The sequence below is a fragment of the Carassius auratus genome, chromosome 32 (genome assembly GCF_003368295.1).
Source record: "Carassius auratus strain Wakin chromosome 32, ASM336829v1, whole genome shotgun sequence".
Classification (NCBI taxonomy): domain Eukaryota; kingdom Metazoa; phylum Chordata; class Actinopteri; order Cypriniformes; family Cyprinidae; genus Carassius; species Carassius auratus.
The window spans coordinates 33,990,180-33,999,204 of record NC_039274.1 but is presented as its reverse complement, the minus strand read 5'-3'; the positions used below and the strand labels follow the sequence as shown (position 1 = coordinate 33,999,204).

The window sequence follows — 9,025 nt, the reverse complement described above, 5'->3', positions numbered from 1 at the left end:
CAAACCACAGACCCATTCAATATTTAAAAACATAAAAATGTCATATACTGTATTTACAAATATATAAATTATGTAAATTATATAAATCTGCACGACATCCAAGTGTTGTGTAATTTCAGGACCATGGACAGGGATTTTCTGTGTCAAAGGTTGCAGTGCATTTTTATTTACATATGGCCTGAATCAAACTACTAATAAAAAAATAATAATAATAAACATTTGTTAGAGGATGATAGTTAAATCTCTCCCAATTTAACTTTATTTGTCCATGTAGTTTGTACAGTATGTAAATTCATGTTTTACCAACACAGTCTCACTCGCTACTCGTCAAATGTCTGACGCATGGTCAAGGGATCTGGCGTCACTTTTTTGACGCACTGGGTATACCTTTGACGTCTTTTTTCAACGTGGGGGGTAGTCCGATAGACTTCTATGGAACTAAACAGCGTTGAAATTTGACGTCTTGTTTCAGCACACCACAACCCATTGTCTGCCTCGTATGGATCTAGACTACAATAAATAAAAATAAAAAGGAACAGGTTACAAAAAATGATCTATGCCAAGGTGAGTCAAATGGCGGCCCCCAAATGGCGGGTTTTTGATGTTTAAAAAGCCTCGCAATCTGATATCAAAGCGCCCGCAAAGGTTTAGCGCGTTCATCAGCGGTGAGTTTAACAACGCTCACCTGCAGGGAAAAGGGCATTCAGAGATGAGTTTAACAACGCTCAGCTGCAGGGAAAACGGCATTCAGAGGTGAGTTTGACCAAAGCAACGCTCGACTGCAGGTAAAACAGCATTAAAAGGTGAGTTTAACAACGCTCCAAGGCGCGTGCAAGTAAGCAGTTTAAGCGTTTTCTTATCATTGGTAGGACACCGCTTTAACTATAGCATGCTGGATAACGTATTTTTATCAGAGGTTTGTTGATTTTAATAAATGCATATAAATGCTACGATTGTGTTCAATTAATCTTTTTATTATTATTATTATTATTATTATTATTATTATTATTAAATCCTCTAAATTAATAATGCTGACGTCACCGTATGGCCGATCCCAAGGTCCATTGCGATTTTCCACTCGGTAAGTAAAGTAATGTTAGAAGGCTTAATTAATAAAGATCGATACTATTCTTACATTTACACATCAAAACTGTTGAATCAGGACAAGAAGTTGTGTTTAGGAACTTTACATTTTTTTAAGGTGGCCATATCTTATGACGATAAATAATGGAAAACATTCTAAAAAAATGGCTTTCTGTACCAAATGTGCAGGCTACCAAAGTTAGCTAATTGAATTCAAGTTAATTTTTTGTCGCATATAATCATGTAAGGTACAATCATAAGAGAATGTAAGATTTTCATAATGAGACATAACGTGTTACAGCAGCTATAATGTATTTCTGCGTTGGGATTCTTCTTGTGGTTGTATGTCGTTGCTCTTTCTTTGCCAAGTGTTTTGTGCCCATTTATATACAGTAAAATTATCACAGGGAAAAGGAAATAAACCAGTTAAAGAAATATTTTTCCTTGTTAGTACAAAAGTAGAATTAATAACTTATAAAACATATTAAAAAAATGGCACTGATTATCAGCCAAACTGGCATTTTGAATGGTTGGTATCAATATCAGCCATGATTGTACAGATCAGTCCATCCCTTTTGAGCTATTGTATTGTGAGTTTTCAGGCAACACCCAGCCCTACAGTATTCTGGCCTAATACTATAAGCACCCACAGACCTCCCCGCCACATCCCAAACCATGGGCAAACTTGACCAACATTTTCTCAAGTTCTAAAACCTTTCAGTTTTTCAGTATATATGTATTTGTATGTAGCATGATCTTCAAATCTGAATGTATTATCTTTCCCTTCTCTCAACAGGTCCCCTTGTTCCTTCATCATTTATTTTAAAACTTCTGTTTCATTAAAAAGCAAAAACAAAGGCACTTTTAAGAGCCACGTTTGTCTATTTAATTGTTGTTAGTCCGTCTAGTTCTCCGTGGTTCTTGCTCATTTGCTCTTCCCCCTATCCCTTTAGTGTTGTTTTGTTTGTCCTTGTTCGTCATGAGTGACCATTCCAATTTCGAACAGGTCCTTGATGAGCTTGATGAGCTTGTTGAACATTCTGAATTAAATTATGAACTCCAGAGCTTGGATGATTTCATTAATAAGATGTCGGGAGAACAGGAGGCAGCACCATCCACCAGCCATCAACCTGTCAGGTGGTTGAAGAGAGACAGTGATGGAAATGTTGTCTATGACAGACCAAGGTCATCCCGAAACCAAATGGGTCAGTTTTATTTTTCAGTTATATTACTTAAAGGAGAACTCCTGTGATTGTTCACATATATCTAAAATGGAGATGTAGATTGTTTTACCTCTTGGGATTGAATACATGAATCAGCCATGTGTCTGGTATGAGATATGCAGTTTTTATGACATACTCACCAAAGGGGTATAGACAACGTAATTGGGCTAATAAAAGTTTGTATCATTGTGTGGAATAAAATGAGCTTGTCAAAATCTTTGGAATTGTAATGCTGTAAAGGTTGATTTAGGTTTTATTTTCTGCTACAGCTAGTCACAGCTACAGTCGTAAGGCTAGTGCTCATCCTAGAATGTTGGACAGCAGCGTTGAGCTAACCAACTACTGTCCTCCTGACACTGTTGGTATGTTCTTTTTTTGTCGCTATCAGTTCATTTTGTTTACAGATTCTAATAATTAGAATGTAAATTACATGTTTTTGCAACAGGATAACCGACAACATCCATGTTACATACTTTGATAGTGTAGAAATTATTTTTTAAATATGATGTACTATTTTAACAGAGACTTTCCTTGAAGAGCTAAACCACTCACAGGGTGATGACTTGGATGATCAGGAAACGGCACCAGCACCACCACGGGCCTCTTCAGACTGGTCTACTCGAAAAAGTCTCCTCTCAGAGAGGTGGGAGAAAGAAAGAGCCTGTCTGGTGAATACCATGGTAGCACAACAAAATGTGACAACTCAGATCTGCCAACAATGTGGCATCAGTCCAGCTGCTGTCCGTTGTCGTGACTGCAGACCACAACCATTTTTCTGTGCTGATTGTGATGTCAGTATACACCGAAACCACGTATTCCACAACAGGGATGCAACAATAGCTGGATTCTTTCAGCCATTGCCTCCAACAACCTGTGTCGTGGAGAGGGCTCTTTCCCAGTGTGGTAAGCTGTATTTCTTTTTTTTCTTTCTTTTTTTTGAGTGTCCCATTTAGGGCTGCACAATTAATGCAATCACAATTGCAATATGATCCAACGCAACTGCCTAATGGTAAAATCTGCAAATAATCATGCTTGGGTACATTTGTGACATTTGACTTTTATATTCACGTCATCCTCCTTGACTGTGCAACTTCTGGTTGGTGGGTCTGCGTAGTGCGTAAAGGGTACAAAAATTCTGATTGGCGAACTTCAGTCAGTCAGTGGGTGTTAGTCTTGTACACTGGCTGTGCTTACCTATCAGAGGTGGCACAAATTAAAGAGACATTTGGAATATTGAACTAAATCAAATCATTCACATTAAAAAATCATATTGGAAATGGTAATCGCTTTATCTGTCAGAAAAAGCGCAATTATATATTGTGCAGCCCTAGTCCCATTCTCAGTTTATTTAAATAACTTTACAGTATAATAGGCCTCTCAGGAATCTTTTGAGTACTTTCTCTGAAACACACTTTATCTTTAAAGCTTTTCAAATCATTTATTAAAAAAAATGATTACAGAATACTTCCGAGTTAGTACATAGTACGATGCATGTCTTTAATCCCTGCATATGATGTGTCTTTCAGTGTGTATTGTGCCGTTGGAGATGCCCAAAAAAATATGTAGTTGTTCTCCAGGATCGTTGAGTGTCAACACAGGAAAAGTTGTTGCTGTGGTTACAATGAATGGTAAGAATAAGATGAACTTAAGGGAACATTCCAGATCAAGTGGCTCTAGTGTCCATATCACATTCTGGGCAAAGTGCCCATAGGGACCTGGGTTGGACTTTAACCTGATTCCACCCCATAGGGCTCTCCCACTTGCTTCCTGACACTTTCCATTGTCCTATTTCTATTCAAACGTTCCCTATAGTGGTCTGCGCTGGGCAGGATTTTCAGTCCTGCCCCCCCCCCCCCCCCTTCCTGCAAAATTCGGTCCCGTTCTGCAATGTGTTGTTTTAGTCCCACTCCCATCCGCATCGATAACCGTATGTGCATCTCCCGCCTGTGAAAGACCACAGGATAGGCAGGAGGGATGTTCAGTTTTGCATTATTTCACGAAAGATGCATTTGACAACTGAGAAAGACTGCCAGATGTCTGATTTTAAGTTTCTTGGTTATGACTGTACTATATGGGTGATTATAATGTAGGCTACTTTTCTTTAGAAATTCAAGAACATCTGAAGTAGCCCAGTGGTGTACACTTCTTCTGTCATGCTTTCAATTTCAAGTTTCAGATAGAGCAGCAGGAAAGAATTGAAACCACGTAAACAACATTGTCAGTTAGACCGCTTAAACACCTTCTTTTTTTTATTGCTGCCTAACATATCATCCAGCTGAACTATAATTACATGCACTACTTTCTCATTTGTGTATGTTGTTTTACACAAATATTTAATTTGCGGAAATGCAGTGAATCATCTGTTTCTCCCACACCAGCAAACACACCTGTCTCATCCTGGCCAGTCCCGCATAGAGCTTTCAAAACCTGTCCCGTGCTGCAGTCTTTTGTGTCGGGACATGCGGGAGGGACCTCTAGTTCCCAATGAATTTGTCAGAGTTGTGCATAATACAATGTGTTCTTGATTTTTCCAGGACGATATGATCTCAGTATGCCTGAGATGAAATGCGAGGCATGCAAAACCACATGGAGCCCGGGAGTGGATGACTTAGTCCGTAATGACTACTGGCCTGCTACCCTTCACTTTTCCACAGTGTACTCTACAGATGTGTTTTATTCATATGAAGAGTTGAAGATGGCAGCACCAGGACTGTCATGCCAAGCATTTTTAAGAATGCTTGATCAACGAACTCTCCGCTTTGGCCGTGTGAGTATTAGTGGTGGGAATCACTAACAACTAGTACTAGTATTAACGTGTATTGTAGAATGACTATGGTGACATTATCAACACATTGATTATTATAATTGGAGCATGTTGATGATATCAAAACACAGTGATTTAGCTATACACGATACATTGACAGAACGTCATCTAATATTCAAAATTTTTGTGTAAAAACTACCGCTCTGTAAAAAAATCTAAATTCGTACACTAAATGTAAAAATTTTTTGGTTGTGATGTTTTCTGTCCGTGACATACAAAGAGCCAAAAGATTTCCAATGATGCACTGGGCTGAGCAGCTGCCTTTGGAGGCTCGATGGTGGAGGATTTGGCGTCACCTTTGACCTTACTGACTTTAGTTTACTGTGAATTATGTTGGCATGTTTTATTGTTCTGAAACAGATTGGGAAGATCACAGCAGACAGCTTCAGAAAAAGTTTTTTGGAGTGGGAGGCTGTTAGATTTGAGGTGGATAAGATCTGCAGGGAGGAGCATTTTGTCTGCCCTGCATGCACCCCAGACATGCTTGCTGTTTCTGTGGATGGAAATCGCAAGCACTACCGCTTTAAGAATGCAGCAAGGTACTTTCAAAATGTGTGTAATTTGCAGTGTTGTTAAAGTAACCTTGGCTGTGTCATATTGAAGGTCAATGTGTATCTTTCTTTCATTTAGATCTGAAGAAAAAGCCTTATTTGATGGCATCTTCATTGCAAAAGATGATGAAGTAGAGAGATTTGTGGATTACATTCATTCTACCACCAACCATGTAAACTTGTTTTATAATATTTCTAAAAAAAAAAACACCAATAACATCTTGACATTGTTTGGGTGATTCCTTACTTTTTATCACAACCTTTTTCCATTTTGTAGGTCTCTGGAAGAGGTGTCTGTGGAGGGGAGTGGTCAGCTGCAAGGGAAACGTCTCAGAAATCCTCAAGTAAAATTGATGAGGAGGGACTTGAGCTTGCAGTCTGTCGACATGGAGTTTTTCTCACCGCTCTCAACATGTTCAGGGGAGAAATATATGCTTATCCCCTCTACCTGCAGAACAAGCTGGCAAATACGCCAATAAGCTTTTTTGCCATGGATGTAACCTGCAAGTACTGGCCTTACCTCAACAAAGTCACAAAAAGCTGCCCGGAGCTCCAGCACCTTCTGAGCATGAAACCATTCCTCTCAGTGTTTCATGCCAAAGCCCATGATTTTAAATGCGAGGTAAGAAAACATTACAATGTCATTGACTGTCCCTAAACACCTGCAAAGGAATGTTGGCAGCTTTTAAGTATTTTCTTCAATAGGTTAAATGGAGTGGAGCTTACCAGCAAGGGGCCGGATTGACACTTGGCGAGGAGGTTGAGCAGTGTAACGCCTTCCTCTCTAGGATTGCTGTGACCACGAAGCACATGTCCAAAGCAGGTAAGGTAACCACACACTGCACTAGACTGAAAGTGTTACAAGAAAATTGTAGCCAGTGAGGGACATGTGGTGTTGTGTTTTTTTATTTTATTTTTTATTTTATTTTTTTTTGTAGGACGTACTGACATGCTTACATTGATGGCCATGCGCTGGAATCAGCAAAAGTTTAATAACTTGGCTACTTCACTTGCCTGCCGATATCAGAAGGTAGAGATGAGTATTGTTATTTTCTTATATTGTAAATACCTTCTATTGTATATTTTTGTAGGTATAACATTTTTCTACTTTCGTTTCCTCTTTTTGTTATTTGAAGGCCACAAAACGTCTAGAAAGCCAACTTCAGGACCTGGAAAGCATGAGAATCCAGCTGGCAGTGACACAGGTTGAAGTTGAGGGCTGGGTCACTGATATTAAGGAGTGGGCAGATGGTGAGAGTTATACTATTACTTCAATGTCTCAGTTCTGCAGAATAATGGGAGACATGCTTCTGCAAGTAATTATTGTTTTAAAATTAAATCATACATACACAGTTTTTTTGGTCATGTACTTATGCAATAAAAATGCCAAATTTTAGTTTGTACTATACACTATACACACTGGAAATTATGTCAAAACAAAGTACCCTGAAAGTACCTGAATGGTGCACAGTCCAGAAGTTTGGACATTTCTTGCAGTTAGTGGATCCCATCTTGGCTACGTTGTAATTTTCTTTGGTACCCTGTTACATACTTCCTATACACGCTAATAAATATGAAATGATTGAGACTCGCATGTCCTTCCTCTAGGAGCTGTGTTTTTTTTTTTATAAAGGGGGAAAAAAAAAAGCAAAGAGGGATCATCCTTATGACTTCATTATAGCGTTTCAGTTACTGCCATGAAAATGTGAAATGTTTACACTTTTTTTTTTTCTTCTCAGCAACAACATCCCAAAAGAATGCCGATCTTGACGCAGTGATCAATAGAATAGAGGTGCTGGTGGCCAGCATTAAAAGAAGGTCCCAGCGCCTTTACAAAGACACCGATGGCAGCAAAGGTCGGGCCCGGATCCGGCGCAAAATCAGAGAGGAGAAGGCCATTCTTAGCTCTGTTGTTGAAAAATACAACAGTATGGTTCCAGATACAGAAAGAATCGCCTTTGACATCATTCTCTCTGACGAGACAGTTTGGCCATGGCAACTTTCACATGGTGGTATGTACACAAATCTGTTGACAATTTTGTTTAATTCACAGTAGCAAAAAAATAATTATGCCTTATCCCAGATTATCTCAGAAATTCTTTGAAAAATAATCATACTTATAATTGACTTATTTTCCACGACTGTATCCCAGACGCTGTAGATTTGAAAACCAAGAGGAAGGCGTTTGATGTTGTGATGGCTATAAGGAGACTTGAGGAGGAGAAGAAGATTGTTCTTTCTGAGATGGCAAAGCATTGGAAATCTCTCTCCACTCGTGCAGACACACTCAAGGAGATGTCATGCCAGCTTTCCAGTGAGGCATTGAAAAGTACACATTAAGTAATGCGTTGAAATACTATACTGTACATTGGAATTTTTTTTTTCTGATAATGTTTGTTTTACAAGGTGAGCTGTGGGATCTAAATGAAGAAGGGATCAAGGGTTTCCTCAGCTTAACTTTGAGAAAGAAGCAAGAAGTCACCAGAATGATGAAGCATGCAAGAGACTGTTATGCTAAAGTTTTGACTGGAACAAGTATGGACTTCCAGAATGATTGGGATGGATACGACAGTGATTCTGAATTGTCAGATGAGTTTGATGAGCTCTCAAGTGAGAAATGAGCATTAAGTCAATTTTGTTGCAGAGTTTCCTTTTTATTTTTTATTTTGTTTATTTTTTCTCCCACTCTAACAATGCAGCCCTATTTCTGATACCGTAGGGGGTCAGAAATGTTGCTGTGGGGGGCCACCACGGTTAAATCAACATGGAGGAAACACTGTTTGTGTGTCAGATATGCTTGAATAATAGTATTCATCATATCTACATGTGACATTACAACAATAATGAATGTAATTAATTTAAGTAACTGTTTTTCCAATAGTAATCTTCTGTTTATGGTAGAACAAAACTGTGTGGAAAAGTTTGCAGGAAGGTGTAAATATGTGCATTGTAATAATAATAATAAACATAATTCCACTAATGTCATCTGCTGTGGCAAATCTGAGTTTTCTGACAGTTTTACATTGACACACAAACCCATTTTTTTTCTGAAGTTGGACTCTTGCATCATCTCATGCTACAAATGGTCTCTGAAAGCATCCTTGACAGGACTTTATCAGCTGCTTCTCATGTGCAGTGAAAGTACATAGAGGTTCAACAAATGCAAAAACTGGCCCAAAACTTGAAAATGTGACTTAATTATATACACAATAGTGGTTATTATATACACACAATTAAATTTTTCAGAATTTGGATGTTTAATAGGGAAGCCTCACTGAATTACTTCAAGATTTGCTTTAATAACTACATTTCCTGACTATATGAAAAACCTACAGTTGAGTGTT

The 9,025-nt window shown here is 38.5% G+C and overlaps 1 protein-coding gene across 2 annotated transcripts; it reads left to right on the top strand.

The window, feature by feature from the left end:
* Nucleotides 1-316: 316 nt before the first annotated feature.
* LOC113052278 (uncharacterized) lies at nt 317-8,446 on the top strand. 2 transcript variants are annotated; one of them, XM_026216704.1, is made up of 14 exons: nt 317-2,288; nt 2,576-2,668; nt 2,829-3,209; nt 3,833-3,934; nt 4,841-5,073; nt 5,491-5,669; nt 5,761-5,854; nt 5,959-6,303; nt 6,387-6,504; nt 6,620-6,711; nt 6,818-6,932; nt 7,421-7,693; nt 7,834-7,995; nt 8,088-8,446. In XM_026216704.1, exons 1-14 carry the CDS (start codon nt 2,063-2,065, stop codon nt 8,300-8,302), a joined length of 2,628 nt encoding a protein of 875 aa, XP_026072489.1. In that variant the 5' UTR covers nt 317-2,062; the 3' UTR covers nt 8,303-8,446. The 2 variants fall into 2 exon arrangements, with proteins under 2 accessions (XP_026072489.1, XP_026072488.1); XM_026216703.1 differs by having other exon boundaries at nt 7,834-8,010.
* The last annotated feature ends 579 nt before the right edge of the window (nt 8,447-9,025 follow it).